This window comes from Calypte anna, chromosome 2 (assembly GCF_003957555.1).
Source record: "Calypte anna isolate BGI_N300 chromosome 2, bCalAnn1_v1.p, whole genome shotgun sequence".
Taxonomy (NCBI): domain Eukaryota; kingdom Metazoa; phylum Chordata; class Aves; order Apodiformes; family Trochilidae; genus Calypte; species Calypte anna.
Window position 1 is genome coordinate 6,636,071 of NC_044245.1, and position 21,479 is coordinate 6,657,549.

The 21,479-nt window shown below is 44.6% G+C and overlaps 1 protein-coding gene across 1 annotated transcript in view; it reads right to left on the bottom strand.

Moving 5' to 3' along the window:
- ACVR2B (activin A receptor type 2B) overlaps positions 1-16,714 on the bottom strand; it is a 94,817-nt gene extending 78,103 nt beyond the window's left edge. The window contains exon 1 of the mRNA XM_008500747.2: positions 16,663-16,714. Within this exon, the coding sequence (XP_008498969.1) occupies positions 16,663-16,714 (52 nt within the window). The remainder of the gene's footprint in view (positions 1-16,662) is intronic.
- Between the last annotated feature and the right edge of the window lie 4,765 nt (positions 16,715-21,479).

A 21,479-nucleotide genomic window follows, 5' to 3' on the forward strand; every position in this document is an offset into this window, starting at 1 on the left:
CTCTCCAGGGCCCTTTGAAGCAGGAGCAGGAGAAGAAATATGCATAAAGAATTGCAAACATCCACCCCCCAACAGCCACTTGAGAGAAGGATAAATAAAAAGCCTTTATCAGGCATAGTTTTAAGGACTGCTGACTAACAGCAAATCATTTGTCACTAGGACTCCAAAGAGCCAAGCCAGAGAAGACCTTCCCCCAATGGCAGAGATAGGTTTCTTGACTTCCAGTTAGGCTCCTCCAGCTGTGAGGAAGAGACTGGAGCAGAGTTCACTGCAAAAGCAGAAGGACTGATAGGACCATTACTGCAGGACAAGTTCTCTGTGGTGATGGAGAGGCCATGAGAGGGTCCATGTCCACAGCACCCATCACCCCTCTACTCTGCCAGCAGCTGGGCAAGGCACTGCACGACTGGTGTGGTTACAGCCTCCTCCTTTGATGCACTGTCAAGACTGACTTCAGGCCACCCTTCCCTGCAAACTGGAGATAAAAATCTGTAAAGATATGCAATCTCTGAAGATGCCTGGCTTTCCTGGCCCAGCTGCAGCTGACAAGCTCAGCAGCAGTGCCCATAAAACCACCCTGACACGTTCTCCATGCACACACATGAACAAAAAAAGCCACCGGGCTCAGCTGGTTTTGTTCTGACAAGTGAGAAAACATTTACTGAAGTCAGAACAGACAATTTCTTCTATGGAGAGAAAAAGATAGAGAGATCACAGCCAGAGAGGAGAGAGAGAGGGAAAAAAAAAAAAAAAAGCAAGAAGAGAAGTAGACAAGTTACCTGAGAAGTGATAAAAGAAAAAGGTTAATAAAAAAATACAATAAAATTTAAAAAAATCACCACTCAAGTCTACGTATGATCTGCTATCAGCCATGTTCCCAATTAGGAGAAACCTCCTGTAACACCACATCTGACCAGTGGTCAAACCAGGATGGACACAGGGATGAAGAGGTGACCAACACGAGGAGAAGACACAGCCTACATCTTGGAGGTGCTTGATGCTGAAGCTTCCTGGACCTGGATGCCAATAAACCTACCAGGTAACTGGAGAGAATAACTGGAATAACTGCTGGTGTTTCCCTAGCACAGAAGAAGGATGACATTTAGATCTGCCAAAGGAATGGTTTACCTTTCTGGAGAAGATTTCATCAATTACAAAGAGAACATCAACCATATTCTCTGTCACACAATCCCCCAGAGGCCTAGAGCTGCTCTCAGAACCCATTCTTTGAGCAGTGCCTTAACCTGCAGCACTCAGATTGCTGCAGACAACTGGGCTGCACCACAAAAAGACAAAAAAAGCCCTTTCCTTGGAGAAAGCATGCCAAGACAAACTTCACATACCCTCATGTCCACATGCCATGAACCTCCCTGTCCCTGCAGATTCAGAGGCAGCAGTTCCTGCCCTCTTTTCCCTTCCCAGGATTTCTTGCTACCCAGTGAAGCAGTGGATTTTTGTCTGCTACAAACTCATCTTTCAGAGACACTTTGAAGATGTAAAATATCACTTTCCATTTAAAGAAGAATATTTTCCAGCCCTCAAGGAACAGGAAATGAAATATGAAAAGCACAAAAAGTGGAACCAGTGTGAGTTCTTGCACCTGAAATCCCAGAAAGCAAATAAAACCAACCCAGTTATAACTGTTGTTTGCTTTCATTTCCCAGTATCAAAAGCCAAGTCTGGAGGTTTTACTGGGAAGAAGGGAACAGGACAATGAACTCATCACTTCTAACATCCTGAAAACAATCTACTCCTCAGACACATCTGTCCAGAATGGTGACGGAAAGGAAGGAGCAGTAGTATTTCACACTCCCAGGTCCACAGTGTACATCCATAATCAGCTCTCCAGTACTGCCACATGCTTCAGAAGAAGATCCAAGCAGATTTATAGGAGGCTGATTCTGGATTACAAGTCCCCAAGGAAATTTTCCTCCCAACACCCACAAGTCAGAGGTTGATTTATACCCAACATATGATAGACTCTGTTCCTTAGGGACACCTCCTTGCCTTCAACCCCACTGCCATTGCTGCAACTGGAGGCTTGGTTTATTTTAACAGTTGTAGAGTTTATAAATACTGAAAGCAGAACTCATTTTAGGCTGGAGACAGTTAAACTAGCTTAGACCAACAGGATGTCAAGTGGTAAGGAACAGTAATGAGATGATGACACATTCATAACCTAAAGTTTTTATTAAAAACTTGCAGTCCAAGAAAGCTTGTCCCTTCAGAGAACAAACATTCACTTCTCCTAATTGCTCAAAAAGCAAATTCTTGCATGAAGCAGTGAAAGCTGGGGAGAGCTCTACAAAAGCACATGCATGTGTTAAGCAGAAACAGAAGAAGTACCAACTAGGGGGTTGTAAAGGAGGTGATGCACAACACATTTCAAATGCCACCAAGTACTTTGGTGTGCAGCCACCCAGCAGGGAGTCACTAATGGTGGTACCAGCATGTGGTTGGGAGCCCTCAGTAAGCAGATTCCAGGAAAAGCAGAATTCCTGAAAATAAGTTGCTGGGTGCCACAACTTCATCCACCAGCACAACAGAGTCTGTTTTCCAGTTTTAATTATTTTAAGGGTATAACATGTTACTCTGAGTAGAGCTGTAGCACGTACACCAAGCAACTGCAAAACAAGATATTTGACACAGCATCTGTGCTTGAGATCAAGCCATGTATATGGTACATTATTAAAATAATTGTAGGTACCTACCTCTCAGCATGGGGACTTCAAGATGATCTAAACACAAATCTCTGTCTTTGGGGATCAAGGGCCACAGACATTAACTTGCCCAAACACCACCATGGGTGCAAGCATCACTCCTGTAGAGCATCACTCTCCACTCAGGTCCTCATTTGTGCATGCAAATAACAGCACCTTCCCATCCCACTGGGGTGGTATGCTCAGATTATCTTCAAAATGTATGAAAGTGAAGCTGGCAGGGATACTGCAGAAGACAGTCCCTTACAGAGATGATCTGATACTGCTGTTCCTGCCTCTGCATTTCTAACACCTACGTCTCACAGAGACAGGCACTTCCAGCATATCATCAACCCAAACACAGCTGATGGAAGGCACCAAAATGTAGAGTCTCCAAAACCTTGTGAGAGAAGCTCTACCAAATCTTGGGTCTGACCTTTGTAGCTGTGGAAAATTAGATCTAACTGTCCAGTAAGCAGTAAATATCCATTTGTTTACCCAACCAGAAAAGTATCTGCTGGTTAAAGAAACAGCAAAGAAAAAGAGATGGTAAACACCAGCTATGTTATAGAATGCAGAAGTCAGAGCCACAATAACCCATCCCTGGGAGTGCTAACACCCTAATGAAAACAAGATCTAGAGCACAAAAAAAGGGTAAAACCACAAAACTTCTTTACTTTCCCTCCAAATTCTATCCCATGACCATGTACCATAGAAAGACAGTTCTGAGTTGGTGTTCAGCACCTCAATTTAAAGAAAGAAAATTAATGCCAATCACCTAAATAACTTCTAAATTAAATTTTGGATTCATTAAGTTTTATGAGTTTGTGCTGACTTTTTGGTTTGTTTTGTTTTGGGGGTTGTTTTTAATAGGTTTAACATCACAAACTGAAACAAGTAGCTGCTCTTTCCTGAATGGTCTCCTCTTGATGCTTCTCAACACAAGAAGAGGTCAAACATCCCAGGTTTCAAAACTGGTCAAAAACGGGAACCTTCTGGGCATAGAACTTTCCCCCCAGAACAAGAAAACAGCAATTTTTCATCCCACCTCATCCTGAAAGCCTTCCCCTTCACAGGGTTTGTGGAGGAGGAAAAGAAAGGGAAGCTGTCACAAAAAATCCACATACAGAAATACATTTAAGAAAGCAAAGCACCAAGATTGATTAGAGTGTTCCACTGCTTTAATAAAGAGACTAATGATGTCCAAATTATAGCAAAGCTCAATTGTGTAACCAAGGAGCCAAGATTTCATCCTTGATAAGGACATGGATTTCTGTCTCACAGGAGAAGCCTGCAGTTCACTAACAAAGATGACCTTTTATATTATACCCTTCAAGGCCACAATTAGGTGGAGAAATACTGTACTAACTTGGCAACATGAGTTTTTGTAGACTGTGCTAATTTTTAGCAAAATCTTGCCAAGACTGTTACCATCTCCTAACGAGACCAAAGAAAAAAAATACAAAACCCCCTGCTCTCCAGACCCAAATTACTTTCCACAATTCAATGCAGTTTTAATTAAGATGACTAAATTACATCAAAAATTATTAGGATGATATCCTGCAGCAAACCACTAAAGGTATAACACCTTAATCCAGAAAAACCTGGCATACACATATCCATGATAAAGAATTCATGAAAAGCTAGAATTTTACACATGAACCAATTTTACATCCCTCAAACAATACCTTGGGAGATATTTGTCACAAGTAAGAAAAAACAGTGACATCCATCAACAGAGCACAGTTTTTCTGAGACTACACAGAAAGAAATCTACACAGAAAAAAAACCTGAAAAGGCTACAATTACTTTGACAATGTTTCTACAGCTCAAAGGAATTTGGGGGTTGAAATAAATGGTTTCCTTCTCCTTCCCAGGGCTCCCAAAATCAATTTTATATATAATTCTTTTTTTTCCCTTTTTTTTTTATTTTTAAATAGACATTAGATCAGAAATACAAGTGAAATCAGCTCACTGCAATAATCATGTACACAGTACATTTCCACTATTGCCTATTAACTATGAGGTTTAAATGAATGAGGAAAGTCTCAGATCCATATTTCACCAGTGGAAATTATTAATATAAACATAGCACAGCTCAGGTTCTAACCTTACCATCCAACTGGGCCTGTTCTCCTTCAGGGAAGGGCAAATAGTATTAAATTAACAGACAGGGTTCAACAGGCAGCTACATGGAGGCATGTATCCCATTGGAACCCAGGAAAGGATTCTGCAATGGGATATTTGGGCTTGTGCTTCAGCATGGCACAAACTCAAGCCTTTGATCTTCAAGGAATGGTAGCTTCAGTGTATTTTGGGGGAGGAAAAAAAAAAGTGTCACTGTGAAGAAAACCAGTTGCAAAGCAGCAATTCTAGGTGCAATCTTCTGGAAAGCATCTACAGGGACAGAGCCCAGTGACAGAAAATGGTAGGAGGGATTTGCAAAGAGAGGGACAGGTGACATGGCTCTGGGTGATGCTTCTCCCAAACCACACCCAGGAGATGGGAAAGGACAGGAACAGGGCTCAAACATTCCAATCCAGCTAAGAATGGATGAGAACTGAGGCATGTGGTACCCACCATGCCATGCCATGCCATGCTGTACCTCATGGCCAGGACCATTTTATTCCCAAGTACAGCTGTAACCCCAAACTGGTTTAAGTGTTGTGCCTGAATACACAAAAAGGCACTGAGTAACCAAGCTTTGGCTTGCTCTGGACCTCCTCAAAGACTGACCCATCCCAGGGGGCTTTGCAGAGTTAACTTCATTGGAATAAAGCCCTGTGATGTAGCACTATTCCTGAAACACTGTTATATTTTGCATATGCAACTCCTGTGAAGCTATTTGCACTCAAAATGGGGTGGTGTGAAAGAAATTCCTTAAAAAAAATATGGAAAAGGAAGAAAAGGAATCTGCACATTGTATTACATGGGAACTACTAACAGCCCCACAGTCACTCAAGCACCTAAGGATTCAGGCCAGAAAAACCCTGACAAGCTCTTTAAGGACAAGTGCATTAGAGAAAATTGGAGATTTTCTTCTAAAAATATAACTCTGATTGCCCAGTTAGCAGCAAGCTTCCTCCCAGTAGTAATTAGCTGGATCTGACAAGAGGCATGACCCAGTACAGGTGAGAGGTTAAATTTGTATTTTTCTTTAACAGGCGAAGAAAAGTCTTAATGGAGAACGATGAAATTCCAACATAAATCCCCCACCAAGGCTGCTATGAAATAACTCTTTTGTTTAATTATTATGAGTTGGATGGGCAAACACTAGATCCCAATGGACAGAGAGCAGCTGTTACTATAACAGAAAGACATTCATCTTCCCTTCTCAGGACCCTGAAACTCTATCAACAATGCCTGTAAAATGACCCTCAGCTCCCCCCTCTCCGGGTTTTCTCCTGGCTTTCATATTCAGACCTATTTTTAGTTGATTTTATCTTGTCATACCACACTTCAAAAAGTTTTGCACTTTAGGTGGTTGGAAATCATTTCCATGAAGAAAAAAACACTGGGGACATCACTGGGGTGATTCTCGAGCCCAGGCTGCGGGAATGGCACGTCCCTCGCTCCAGGTTTCTTCTTTCATCAGCAATTCATTGAGAAGGAGCCTACAGACAGAGTTACAGAGCCAGATACACTTGCATCTCACTTATCTAACAGGCTAGGAGTGATCTCATTTACCTTTGGGGCTTACAGTTACCTTGGAAGGGTTTCTTTTAGCTGTTATTTACATAATAAATAGCCAGTCTCTACAGGATTGCACAGGGAAGGAAATTATATTACCAATTAAAGAAAATAAATTAAAAAAACCAAAAGAAACAAAAACAAAACCAAGAAAAAGGTTCCTCATGTTTGCTTTTAGCAGCACTAACTCGGTCCCATTAGATGACCGCAAAAGCTATCTACGGAAAATTATCTATAGCCATAAAAATTATCTGTAAAAGACTTCCCTGCTTATCTCAGGTACAATATAGATGTGAAAATACCCCCCTAGGAACAGACTCATGGGGCCAAACTCCCTGCTGATGTGAACAGGCACAGTGCCAGGGCTTCAGCCAAGCGACTGCCACGGGGACATGTACTTGCTGGGACAATACGTTCAGTGGGGGTTGGGTGATGGGGTTTTTTGTTTGTTTGTTTGTTTCTTTTTTTTTTTTTTTTTTTTTTTTTTCTCCCTGCATCCATCACCTTCGAAATTCAGGCTGAATGAGCTCTGTGTCACCAAGCTGCACCCAGGGTGGGAACTGCCCAGCAACAGCATCAGAAATGCTCCGTCAAGCTTTGCTTTGCTTTATCACCTGCACAAAGGAGCCTGGAAATGAAGAAAGAAGGGCCATCGTGTTGCTTCCAAGACACTAAAAGGTGATTAAAATCTACACGAGTCTCTTACTATAATTAAGTGTGCCAAGCCTGTCCTTTCTACAGGTCCCTGCTTTACTCCTTCACTTTAAAAACATGCTCCAGGAGCCAGAGAAGGTGACTAAGGTTTGTTGTAACAGTGAGGCAGTAAAACTACAGAGATCAGATAAAACCTTCACTTCATTAGGGTGTTTCATTATTTTAAAACCAAATGCATGTGCGAATCCCCACCCAAGGGTCCACACACAGTTTCAGCCAGAGATGCCACAGCTCCAGTATCACGACTGGAGTCAGACACTAAAACCATGCCTGACAACATCCAGAGCTGACATCCCAGTGAGCCAGCACCGAGTATCATCAAATACACCCTCCTCCCCTTCTCCTTCAGGTCATGCTAAGCTCTGTCTCATCCCATGTGCCTTATATAAACAGGAATTTCACAGCAGGGAACTGCTTCAGGTATGTCAGGGAGAATGCTCATCATCACTATCATCCCAAATTTGCTTTTTAGGAGCAAAGTAGGCGAGTGTTATTCAGTGCCACTGAAATGGGTATTTGGGAAAATGCTTTGACCCAGGCATAAGAATGTGCTTCAGCAGAGACTCTCCTATAAAAATAAAAGTGTCTGATAAGTTGTGGGTGTATGTGAAAGCAAGGGATCCCAAGTTCAAACTTTCATGCACCCGACAGCTACCCAATAGCCACCAGAGCTGTAACTGGATACTCCCACCATGAAAACCCAAGGACAACTGAATTTCTCAGCCTGCACATAGATGAGGGAATTAGCATTCTTAACCCATTAATTACTCTCAGGAGCTAAAGTAGGATTACAAAAAGTCTGCTGTGTTTCTGCTGTCATACTGGGGACAGAAAAATAAAGACTGGGAGAAACAAGTGAGTTGTGCTCCTACAGGCTGTGCTGCCATCTCAGTTGTCCCAAGAGTGAACTTGCCAGGGCAAGGCTACCACCAAGGTGGCTGCAAATCTGCACTTTGCTGAGCTACCACACCTCAAGTCAACAGTAGTTTCCCTCTGGTGAGTATAGGGACCTCTACACATCTGAGCAGCAGTGCATGGGTCTCAGGCAAAGCAAAGGCCTCCTCCCACTTGACCACTTATGAAGCTGACAGAGTCTTCTAAGACTCTGGTACCATAATCTCCTTACAACTTAAGTAGAGAAAATCATACAGAATCACAGAATTGTTTGGGTTGGAAGGGACCTTAAAGATCATCCTGCTATGGGTAGGAATACCATCCACTAGATGAAGTTGCTCCAAGCTCCATCCAACCTGGCCTTCAACACTTCCAGGGATGGAGCATCCACAGCTTCCCTGGGTAACCTGTGCCAGTGTCTCAACATTCTCATACTAAAGAATTTCTTCCAATATCTAATCTAAATCTATCCTCCTTCAGTGTGAAACAATTTCCCCTTGTCCTATCACTGCATGCCCTTGTAAAAAGTCCCTCTGCAGATTTCTTGTAGGGCTCTTCAAGTACAGGAAGGCTTCTATAAAGCTCAGCTTGCTGCCCCAGAAAGAGGCCTTGATATCAACTGTGCAAAGTTTAAATACCATCATTTCACCCCTCCAAAAAATCTATCAATGGCAAATAGAGCTACCAGAGTTTGCAGAGGGCTCAGGCAAACTGCAGCAATAGCCACCAGTCTGCAGAAGCAAGCCAGAAATGCAGAACATGAGAATAGCACTAAAAGGGCTTAAAAAGCCTAAAACCCCCTCAGTTTTATGAACTGTTTTTAAAAAGTCACAAAAAGGAGAAAGAACTTGACTGAACATTTCTTCACCTCAAACCCACGGTTACATTCCTCCCTCCTCAGGAATTCCAGGCTGCTTGTAGAGGTAAATTATGCATAAGCCAAATACTCCTAAAAGCCAAATTTTAAAAGTTGCACACATTACACAAGGCATTTTAAATAGATGATGTTGGAGGAAACAAGGGTTAGCCACCTAGATTGACCATTTGATAGATCAGGCATAAATGGAGCTAACTTTATCCCTCTCATCCACTCAAAGGCTTATAATCTCACACCTCGGATCAATAAATTAGGAAGAAGCATCACGTTAGCACTACAGGCATCACACAGAAAATTTAAACTTCTGCAACCAGTTACAAAATAGGTTCTGTAATAGGAAAAGCTTTAAAATAAATTTTAAAAAAAGGTAGAGAGAGTCACAGCACCAAAGACACTATGGTGTCAGCTAGTTTTTAATATGACAACCTTCTCCGCTGTGGTTCAGAGATCATTCAGCACCAGCCTGGGATTTTGGATTGCTCTGGAAAGTACCCAAGACACACTCATCTCTCCTAGTTTTTGTTTCTTTCTCTAAAAAAAATAACAGCAATCCATTCCCTTTTCAGCTTTAGTGGAGAGAACTGACACACTCCCTCTGCTCCTGTGAGCATCTTTTACTGTTGTCACACAAGGATAGACATTAGACATGAAGTGTCGAGTTCAAAACCCATATCTTAATTTGCACAAGTATCCACTTAGATGGAAGATGAATGTAGCTCAGACTGGAAAGCACTGCATCTTTTTATGAACACATTTTCTTTTCTTTATTTAAAGAGGAGGAACTCATATGTGGGTTTATTAGCATAAGACTGAGGAAGGAGAGAGAAAATAAAATTACACCTCTAGTTTCATAAAATTAATAGGACATTCCATTTTTCCCAGCAAATTTTATTCCAGGTAGACAAAAAGGGTAACAGAGTGGTCAGAGCTCCAGCTGCAAACTCCAGAGGATGGGGAGCAATATTCTTGCCCTGCCACTGACTCCCAAGATCTCTGAAAAGTGACTCCCACAGAAGAGGTACGTCCCATAATTTACACACTATAAAAACAGGATGCAAACATCCTCAGAGACAAGTTTTACTTCTAACAGCTTGTGTGCAAACTTTTTAACAGGCTCATTTCATCTCCTTACAACACCCCTGCTTCCCAAACCTGTCAATGAGGCAAAACCCAACATTTTGGGTGGTGTCTGCCCCCTGCTCAGCACCCATGAGGGCAGCCCCTGTCCACATCCATCCCCATATCCTCCTCTGAGCAACCTCCTGCCCACAGAGCTCCCCTCTCAGGTCTGAAACCAAACCTGCAGTGAAACAGCACACCAAGCTGGAAATTGCAGAATTATTAATGAGAAATGGGTAATTCACATCTTCCTCCAGCAGAGCACAAACAGGCTCTAGCTCATTATGCTGCATTTCTTTTATATTTAAATTTATGAACCTTGCAACCTACCCAGCCCCAAAGAGAAGGGTCTTCTCTAGAAGCAAAACTACACCAATCACCTCCAACAAAGTCACCAAAATGATAAATAAAATAAATAAATAATAATAATAAAAAATAAAATTGAATTAAAAAAATAAATCACAAAGCGGCCAGAGCACAATACCAGGTTCAAAATCAATTCTACCCAATACAGATACACTTCCTCAGGCAGCTTGGTTTTTTTAGTTCAAGTACAAAGTACTTGATGTGACCTTAGCTGAGCCACTTCACGATGCAGCATGGAGCACTTGCAGATACCAATATTTTCCCATGCTCAGCCCTTCTGTTCAGTTTTTTGGGGGCAGGGACCTTGTCTCTATGCAAATAACACTTTGCAAAAGAGGAGCTGTGTTTTTCCAAGGCACAAACACCAGTAATATATTATTTTCTTAAGTAGCACAATGGACTGATGCCACCTGCAATAACATAATAAGAGCAACAAGACTCGAATGCTGGCAAAAGAAGAGGTACTTGTGTGCTGGAGGGAAGCATATTATTATTTTACACTGTACACAGACAATTGATGCTCTTAACTTTTAGTTTGGATTGAAGCTATAGACTAATAAAGGAGAAAGATGACAGAGAAAACAGGAAATTGGTGAAACTGGTGAAAAAGACCAACAGTTATATTAAAATCCAAGCATAAAATATGCTGGGTCTGCAGAATGCAAGTAGGGTGTTTCATTTCCAATTTACTTCTCTGCCCCTTTGACTTCAGTGGCTCCAAGAGAACTTACAACATTTAAGGGGGAGAAGTGATACATACTTTTTAATACACCTTAAAGGAACAAGTTACAAAAGAAATACAAAATTATTTCAGAATTAAGAAACAACAAAGAAAAGAGATTAGACATTAGCTGATCCTCAATGGTTAATGGAGGGAAAAGGCATGGCAGAGGAGAGCTTATACTGGTGAATGCTTCGGCCACAAACACCTCTCTTAAACACATCCAATTTCACTGATGTGAAAATCTCCACATGAAGGAACAGGCGAAAAAGAGCTTAAGTGGGAACAGGGTGCAGGATGCCAAGTGCTACACTGAATAATTCAGATCCAGGCAGCGCTATTGGCCAGGCAAGAAAATCACACCCCCCTGCTAGCTTTAAAATCAAAGGCCAAGGAGGGATAAAAGAGAAAGACAACACCTCTTTAAAGCAGAGATTACACTCCACGGTTCCCATTTCCCAACTTCCCACAATGTTTTGTTACAGTGTGAGCCGTGCTGAGGAGCACCAAGGGATGGACCTGTGCTGCCCACAGCTGAACCAGGAAAACACTGACACCATTCCTGCAGGCCAAGAGAAGGAGAAAGCCAACTCCAAAGCAAGTACTGACCAACCATAGAAGTTAACTGCCCTTGCAAGGCTCTTTCAGCCCACAAGCAGTTCTTGAGTCACTGAAGCTGAGGGTAAGAACCCATCAGGGCTTTCACCTGGGTCTTGGTTACCACTGAACTCAACCAGGCTCCCTTCCCTGTCTCCACATTTCTCAAATTACAGCTACACTTTTTCAGCACTGGATGATGTGGTTGGATACACAGGTTTCTAGGCCAGACACCTGGCCATGTGGCCACATCCCTAATGCTGGATTTTGTAGTCCCTGGAGAAGGGGCATCCAGCACACTACTGCCTTCCCTTGCCTTGGCCACACACAGCCAGAAGCAACGGGGTTATCTGTTGCTTCCACAACTTGTTAGACTACATTAAACTCAAAATTACTGTCCTGAGTGTGTCTGGTAGAAAGGTGTTGTATTTTATGGGGTTTGAAAGATTCACTGCCACTAAACCCCCGTTTGATTCTGACTATTCTAGTGCAGCTCCACGTGACCAACTGGTACAAACATTACATTTTAGAAATGCTTCTAAATGTAGGTCCTGAAACATGACAGCCAAAACGCCTTCCTCTACAAGGCCCAAAAGTGAAATAACTTCGATTTCTATTTATTTTATTTTAAAGGTGTCCTGGCTTTCTAAGGACAGGCACCATGAGAACAAAGCACACAAGTATACCTTTGCTTTGTGGCTCAGCCTCAAACCATCTTTTCCACCCACCTCCTTTACTCTTAATAAATTAAGAGAAACATCCCTTGGGTCTTTTTCACACCTTCTGCAGATGAACCCAACCCATGCACAGGCCATGGTGCAAACCACAGCTGCAAGACTCCTGCCCTGGTCCTAATGACAATCCTGTTACCAACATTCCAGAAGCTGCTCCTCTGCCATCTGAACTTTTATCCTGCTTCCCAAAACTGGTGAAGCCAGGAACCCCTCCCCTAGGTTGATCTGCAAGGCAAGCAAAGCGTGAACGATAGGGAAGGGGGGGGGGGGGGGAAACAAGAAAAAGAAGAAAAGTGAGGCTGGCCTTTTCTTTCTTCTTTACCATCCATTCAGCAGCAGCAGGGGAGGTCTACAACTGTTGCGTCACATAAAGCACAAAAAAACCTGACAAGCATGTTTTAGCTGATGGAGACCAGAGTGGACAGGAGGCTGGTGACAGCTCCAGCGCAGGGACCGAGGGACCTCAGCTTTAATTGGTTGTTTCTTGCTATCTCACCAGCAGGAGAGATACAGCCTGGAAGGGTTGCTCAAAGACACAAGAAATGGCAGGAATTTAAGTGCATAAATACTTTAACTACCCATGCTCAGGTTAGACTCTCACTTCAGTCCAGGTCCAGAGGTAGTGAATTTTTAACCCTGCCTGATGTACACAACCCTACCCCACAGGGGAGGTGCAGAAGATGCTTTGAAATGGAGAGGAGGGAGAGAAGTGGGGGGGGGGGAGAGAAACCACAGGCTGTGCTGGACCTGGAAAGGTGTTTATAAATAACACCACTAAAAATAATACACTGCACTCCTATCTCTAACATAGCATTTTCTTCTCCATAGAACTGTGACAATGGTTCTCTCAGTGGTATCATTACCTAGATTTGATGACAGATTAAAAAAAATACATATATCCTAAACACCTGTTCAAGAGTTTTGTGTTTTTAAAGGCCATTGCCATTAACCTTGGGCCATGCACTTCATTGTGTTTAATTAGCAAGCTAATGAAGCCAGTTCTGTTCCCTTTCTCAAGCACAAGAGGATAAACACAAGACAGTGAAAGAGAAGATCAGATCCATTTGCAGCACAGTTCATTGCTGCATGGCATTATTTAAAGTTGTACCAAAATAAAAGTAATATAATGGCTTGGGAAAATGTGTTACCGATGCATTCTGCAGGACAAATCCTTTTACACCTTCTGTATTTTCTAAAGCTCATAGATTAAAACATTATTTCTGAACATTTGGGCTGCAGAAAATTTGCAAACAAAGGGCTAAAAATGAACATAATGTTTTCCTCAATGAATCCTCAGTATTCCAAAAATTAAGAATAACAGATTTTATTTTATTTTTTTAAAGAATAGCAGCCCATGCTTGCTTTGTTACAGCCAGCCAAGGTAGTGATGAGAAGCATCAACAATGGAGGTCAAACGATTTTCAAAAAGCCCACCACTTTTGCACAGTCCTAACATGTACATAAACAAAAGACATCCAGCAAAGCCCAGTGCTATGGATGGCAGCAACACACAGCAACTTTGGGTATCCAGGGTTGTTTGCTTTTTTTCTTTTTACTGGACATGTTTAGGAAAAACTGGACAATAAAGATCACGTTGATAAATACTCATAAATGTCAAAAGAAAGGCAGAAAAGGCTTTAAAAGAAAAAGATGGATTTAAAGAATTTCTCATGCACTGATTTAAGAGCACCTTTCCAAATAAACAGAATTATATTCATTTTCTGGGGTTTCCTTATTGTATTTTCAGGGTGGAGAAAAAGTCAGTGTAGGTATGCACTATCAGTTATCCTTTTCATAACATGATACATCTAAGCAGCCTTCAGGGTTAATTTTTTTAAGTTGGAGGAAAAAAAGGAGTTGCTTTAAGATTTCTACCACTGTATGCACACAACCGTAAGAGTAGGTAAAAAATAAAATAAAATAAAAACAAGCAACCCCATACCCAAAACAAACCAACCAACCAACCAAACAAAAACCCCAAAAACAAAACAGAAAAAAAAACCAAACCCGGAAGCCATCTCTTTTATTGAATCACCCGAGATAAAAGGATTCCAAGATATATGGAAAGAAAATACATTGACCATAAATCTCCTTTATGCACATAATAGAATCTTCCAGCCAAGAGAGCTGTTGTGATGATAGCAACGCCGAGCACCACCAATACTGATGGCACACACACACACCCCCTGCCTGCTCCTTCCAAAATACCTGCTCTCCCTCAGCACTGCTATGCAAATACAAGCCCGCACAACCCCCTTTCCTAACACATGGAAACAAAGCTGCGTACAAGTGTCCCAGCGATCAGATTAAAAAGAAAAACCCCAAGCTGGCTTTGCTCACCATCAGATTTTTTTTTCTTAATATTATTTTTATTGCCTGTTCCCTTTTAATTTTCTTCCTCGCCCTCCCTCCCTCCCCCCCCCCTTCACACTTTCGGTGTGACTTAAAAAAAAAAAAATAAAAAATAATAATGATTAAGCGATGGCACTGTTTACAATGGCAAAGGCAGGCAGTGGCAGTGCATATTTAATGGGCACTCGGAACAAAGGAAGCCCCGGCTGCAGGAGCGCCCCGGGGCCGGCCCCGCCGGGCAGCCCCTTCCTTCCCCGAAGGGAGGAGGGGTGGGGAGGACACACACTCACGCAGGGAAACCCCCCACCCCCTTTTTCATATATATATATATTTATTTTTTTTTTACTATTTTTTTTTAACACAGTGAAGAGCGATGGCAAATCCGACGGGAACTCCCCGGCTGCCCATCGCGGAGCGAGGGGGAAAGGGCACGGCTGCAGCATCGCTGCCTCCCACACCCTGCCCCCGGGAAGCCTCTGACCACAAACAGACCCCGACCCCCAAGCCCCTCAACACCCCTCACCCACCCACCCCCGGGGCTGGGGAATGCTGGTAACGTAACAAGTTACTACCCATTGCTCGGGGAAGGGGGCGGTGGGCTCAGCCTTTGAGGGAGAAGGGGTGGGGGGGGTCGAGGGGCTGTGGTGACCAAGCAAGAGGTGGGAAGGGGGCAAAACTGTTGCCGCCCCGGCTTCTCCTGGAGAATATGCAGCAGTAGTAGAAAGGAACAGGGGAAAAATATTAATAATAATAATTAATAAATAACAACAAGGAGGGAAAGGGGGGAGCGGGGGGATTTCAAGCTTGCCCGCGTTTTCAGTGCTGGGGGAGGAGGACTCAGGGGGTCTGTGACTGCTCCCGCCTCCCCACGGCCATGGGATAAGGTACCCTGTGGAACCCCTCGCCCCACGGAGCGCTGCCCAGGTGCCCCCTCCTGCTCCCCCGGCCGTGCCCGGGGTTCAGCCAACTTCACCCCGCGTTTCTCGACAAAATGCGCACCCCGCAGGCTGAAGATGAAATTTGGGGGCCAGCCCAGTTCCACAGAATAAACGGATTAAGAACATACAAAATACACACCCCCTTGCCACAAAAGCTTCTCCCAGGGGATGCTCCCCCAGGCACATCTCCCCTGGCCCCACACACACTCATATTCCCCCCCCCTCCCCCCAACTTTCTCCCAGTTCATCGCAGCGCGAGCCAGAACCAAGCGGCTCCATTCGTGGTAACAGCCAAACCCAAATGGGACCGCAGCGACCCGGGAGGCTAAGGAGGGACCGCGTGTGTGTGTGTGTCCCCCTTCGAAGCTGAGGAGGAAGACGAAAGGGAAAAAAAGGGGGGTGCTCCTCTCCACCCCCCCGGGTTACACAGCCACAGCCCGGCAGCAGCAGGGCGCACACATGGCCACTACCTGAGCGGCTCCGCACCATTTCGGAGCAACCCCCAGGTCTCCTCCCGTTGGTCTCAACTTCTTCTCCCCCCAACCTCCCACCCCCGGTTCCCCCCCCACACACACACACACAGCAGCACCCGCCCAAAAGTAAATGCCCATTTTTGTAAAGTTTCCTCGATATCGCGCCGTGTTTACATTGCCATTAATTCCCACAGGCTGCCTGAAGGGAACAAAAAGCAGCACGGGAAGGCTCGTCCTGAGAGCAGGGAGAAAGCAGAGGGAGGGGGGTGAAAAGAAAAAAAAAAAAAACACAAAAAACCAAAAAGACAAATAAACAAAAAACCTGAAGAAAATTAAGCAGATGGCAGCGGCGGGGTTATTCCCCAGTTTGCAGGCTCGCTGGTTGCTCTGCTCTGTTTTGGAGGGTGGCTGCAAATAATTGCACAGCCCATTCAATTCTGCGTTTGGAGAAGCCCGAGCGGGAGGTAAACACGCAGAAATGCACTTACCTGCACAGAAAGTTCCACAAAGCAAGGCGAAAGTCAGCCACGAAGCAATCATATTCCTTTTTTTTTTTTTTCCTCGTGTGCCCCTCTATCCCCAAGGGAAGCAAAAATAAAAATAATAAGCTCGAGAGAGTGAAACAAGGGGAGAGAAGCGAGGCTCTGCCCACTCCCTCTCTCTCTTTCTCAAGAAGCAAAAAGAAGAAAAAAATCCTGAAAACAAAACAAAACAAACAAACAAACAAAAAAAAAGGAAAACAAGAAAAGAAAAATCGGATTTAATTCCTTCGCAGTTGCAAAATGTATCCAGTGGAGAGGAACAGCCCCGGACGGTTCGACCTGCTCCCGCCTGGCCCCGGCGCTTGCTCCGAGCTTTCCAAGAGTTTCTTTCCCTGGGCTTTTGTGCTGGGAGCGCGGCGTGCACCACACACCGACTCCCCCTCCTCCTCCTCCTCCTCCTTCCCCTCCTCCTAACCCAGCCCCTCCGGCTCCCCCAGCAGCAGGGGCGAGCGCACACGATCGTGTGCGCGCACACCCCCCATCCCCCTCCCCCTCCTCTCCCCGCGCAACGCAACGCGCAGCCGTGTGCAAGGCGCGCAACACACACGCGCATACACACGCACCCCGTGCAACGCACACGCGTTCGTTCCCAGCGAAACTTTGCAAGGTTACCGACCCCCGCATCCAGGGCGGCTGCGGAACGGCAGGCAAGAGCCCGCAGAGGAGGCGCGGAGCGGGCGCGGAGGGGCGGCGGGGAGCTGTCTGCGGGCCGCGCCGCGGCATCGCGGGCTGCGCGGGGTGCGGAGCGAGGGGGCGGTGGGAGCGGAGGCTGGGTCGGGAGTTGCCATGTACAGAGAAAGGAAGGGGGGGGGGGCGAGAAAAAAAAAAAAAAAAAAAAGGGAAAAAAAAAGCAACTCTGGGGAAGAGAAGGGGAGGTTTGTTTTGCTTTTGTTTTGTTGGTTTTGTTTTGTTTTTTTTTAATAATTAAAAAAAAAAAAACCTGAACCGAGTCCAAAATGGCTTCTAAAAAAAGGGAGAAGCCGAAGCGGAGCCAGCGGGGGAAACCCGGATGTTTGATACAAAGGGGCTGGCGGGGGGCGGAGCGGCGCGGGGGCTCCGCGGGCGCTGAGTGGGGAGCGGAGCTGCCCGTCACAGCCGCGCCCCGCGGAGAGCCGCGGACCGCCCGCTGGGTGGCCCGGGGTAGGAGGACGGAGATAGGGTATAGGGGCGGGGGGTTTGAGGCAAGGGATAGGGGCAAAGGATGAGGAGGGGGGGATAGGGCAGGAGGTGCGGGGATGGAGGAGTTGGGGCGGGGGGGCGGGCGAGAGGGGATGGGGAGGGGGTTTTGAGGCAAGGGAATAGGGGTGGTGGAGGTGTTGGGCCAGGAATAGGGGATGAGGGAGGGGGTGCTGGAGAGGGGGGGGATAGGGGCAGGGGGTGCTAGAGGAGGAAGGGGCATTGGGGCTGGGTATGGGGAGGCAGAGGATAAGGGTGGGGGTGTTGAGGTAGGAGTGGGGAAATGGACAGGCAGAGGGTAGGAGGTGTGGGGCCTGGGGTAGTGAGGGGAAGATAAGAGGTGGAGAGGGAGGATAGGGGTATTGGGAGATTGGAGTGGTGGGGCAGGGGCTGGTGAGGCAGGGGCAAGGGTAGCAACATGGGAGAGGAAGAGGATGGAGGGGCACAGAGCAAAGCCACCACATCCTCTTGGGGAAAGAGGATGGTTGTTGGGAAGCCCCCCACAACTGCTGCCTTTCCATGGGGTAGAGCTATGGAGCCTCCTCCCAGAGATAGGAATAAACTGTATCCTTGCAAAAAAAACCCACTCCTTCTCTTCCAGGCTGATAAGGATGTTTTTCCTGCTTCTGTCCTGTCTACTCTGGAGCCCCCTGCACCCAAAACAATCCCTGGACCCCAAGATCTTGCCAGAGCAATGGCTCAGGGAGAGTGTCCTGGGTGCCAGAGCTGAAGCGGCACCTCGGCAGAATCAATTTTCAGCCTGTTTCAGGGTTAATGTTTTTCTCCATTGCCAGGGTTACAGGAATGGAGCTCTCTCTGCAATTTATTTTAATTATAACTAAGTAATATGGCATTGGGGAGCACCAGAGCAATCTTAAGGGGAAGGAGGAGGAAGGGAAGATGCTGAAGTTGGGTCATTCCCAAGGCTTTGGGTCCAATGACTCATCAGGAGAAAGGGCCACAGCTCGGACACTGCTCGTGGTCATGAATTGCAGGTCAGATCTTGCAAATGTGTCCTATGGGGAGTAAGGCTGAAAATATTTCTAAAAGTGTTTGCTTTTTCCTCTGGAGAAAGGTAAGAGTAAATATGAATCATTCTTTTAAAAGTTTGAGAAGAAATATGTGTTGGGTTGTTTTGATTTGTTTTGTTACAGTAAGAAGCTTGCAGGAAACTTCAGGAGGCTTTTTAAAGGGCTTGTAACCTCTCTGAAGCTGGAAGCTTGTTTTGTATAAGTAAAGCACTTGTATAACAAGTGAATGTGAATGGGATTCCTGAGTGGAGCTGCAATAAACTGATTAATAGTATCATTCGTGGTATCATACCTCACTCATATGTTTGCTATAAGTAAAGAGGAATTCATCAGTTTGTAGTGGTTGAGATTTTAAATATGAGACTCTCGGGGGAACATTACAGCCTGCACATGCACTGATGGCAAAAGATGCTCAAGAAAATAATTTTTGGAGCCTAAAGCAGCAAAAAGAAGCCCACAGGGAACTGCTGCTGGTCAGATCTGTGGCCTGGAAAAAGCAAGGTGGGTAATGACACTCAGCTAGTCAAATCATGGACAGAAATAAGGAGATGTTTCTGGCAAAGGAATAGGTCAGGGACTTATCCTTATTTATTCAGAAGTGCTCACAAGTAGGGTTTTGTTTGTTTTATTTTAATCTGGAGGTGGCAAGGACTGATTTTTGTGACTGGACAAAGCACTGAGAAGATCACACAGGGTGCAAAAGGGAATGTGAAATATTGGTCAAAGGAGAAGCAAATCTCCTGGCCTTGGGCTGCAGCGGTTTGGGGTATGTTCAGAGCCTCAAGAGAAGGGGCAAATAATGGGTCAGTATTTCCTGTGAGGTTTCTTATTTCATTTGAGAGCAAATAATGGGTCAATATTTGTGCTTATTTCTTTTGGGGAATAAATTCTTTAACAGCTACCAACTGGCTGAAGTATGAACACAGAAATGGAAAAATCACAGAATTGTAATAAAAATTGTTGGAACTGAATTGTTGGAAAAGAACTCTAAGATCACTGCATCCAACTGTCAACATCTTCCCCCCAAATACAATAAAATATATATCTATATCACCATGTCCACTAGAGCATGTCCTGAAGTGCCTCTTCTAAATAGTTTTTAAATACTTCCAGGGATTCCACCACCTCCCAGGGCAGCCTGTTCCAGCACCTAACTGCTCTTTCAGTAAAGAAATTCTGCCTCATATCTACTCTGTAACTTATTTTTTTTTCTTTTAAGGGACTTCAGGGCAGGATGTGTGGGGAAATAAAATATAGCCCAGTGTTTCACTGTACTGGCTTCCTCATGATTAACTAAAACAAGGCATTTAGTTCATACCAATAAAATACTAGCCCTGGGCAGCAGGGCTAACATAGTGATCACTTGGGCTGCATCCCTGCCTGGACTCGAATGCTCCCTTGCTGATGCTGCTCCTATTTTTAATCACTGCACCATGAAGAGCTCCCATGTCCCCGTACCTGGATTTGTGCTTTACAGGCAGAGAGCTGGGAGTGTGTTTATCACAGGGCTGTAATCACTTCTGAGGAAACCTGCCCAGTGCCCTTCAGATGTTGTCCCAAAGCCACCCAACAGAGGTGGGCATTGTGTGGCCTCTTGCACTTGGGCAAATGATGCTGCAAAGGGCAAACCCACAAGAGAGATGAACCCAGGGTGGTTTTGGGGTTTTTTTTGTTGGCTTTGGTTTGGTTTGGTTTTTTGATACCTTGAATTTTCATTTATTAAATGAAAGCAGTCCGTCCTGCTTACATTGTTTCACAGGGAGATGTTTACCCTTTTCCTGAAAAGCTAACATGTTTTCTCTACTTGCAACATAAAAGCCCAGGACTAATTATTGGCTGGAGATAATGTTACAGCCTTAGCAAAACCACACTTAAAAAACTTTATCAGGCTCCAAGAATTTCAGAAATAGCCAGACACAAAGGTAGCAAATGTTAAGAGAGGGCAGTGCTTGCAAGAAGTGCCCTTACAAGTGGTGTTTTCAAGAGCATTTTTGTTTCCAGTTATCACTAGAACTGCACGGCTCAGACCATTTTTAAATAATTATACTTAACAGTTAAAACCCCTCTCACAGTAAAATAAATTTTAGCTGAGATGGTTTTATGCTTTGCAGCCTCATATGACACTCAATCTTTCTCGTGTGACTGTTGTAACAAGTCAAATTCATGTATTTTGATACCCTGCACGTGATAAAGATACTTGGATCACTTAAGCCTCTACAAAACTGCAGTGCTCGCATGTCGTTTATCTTAAAATCCTATTGTAGCTCTCGTGAAATGTAATTTCTTCACTGAATGGAAATTTATACTGACAGAGGTGTTATAAAGCATGGAAAATACTGTGGGGAAGGGGACCCAGTGTTTCTTTTATCTCTTCACATAGTGACTAATGGGGATTTATTTTTCAGCTCCGCGTTGGTTTGTTGCAGGTTATAGAACTCTGATGCAAATAAAGGGACCTGCTTCCAGGCTTCTTAAACAAAACCTACGTTCCTTGCAACAGGTGAGAAATGTTTGCTGTGGCCCTAAGACAGCAAACTGGTTTACAGGCTGCAGTTC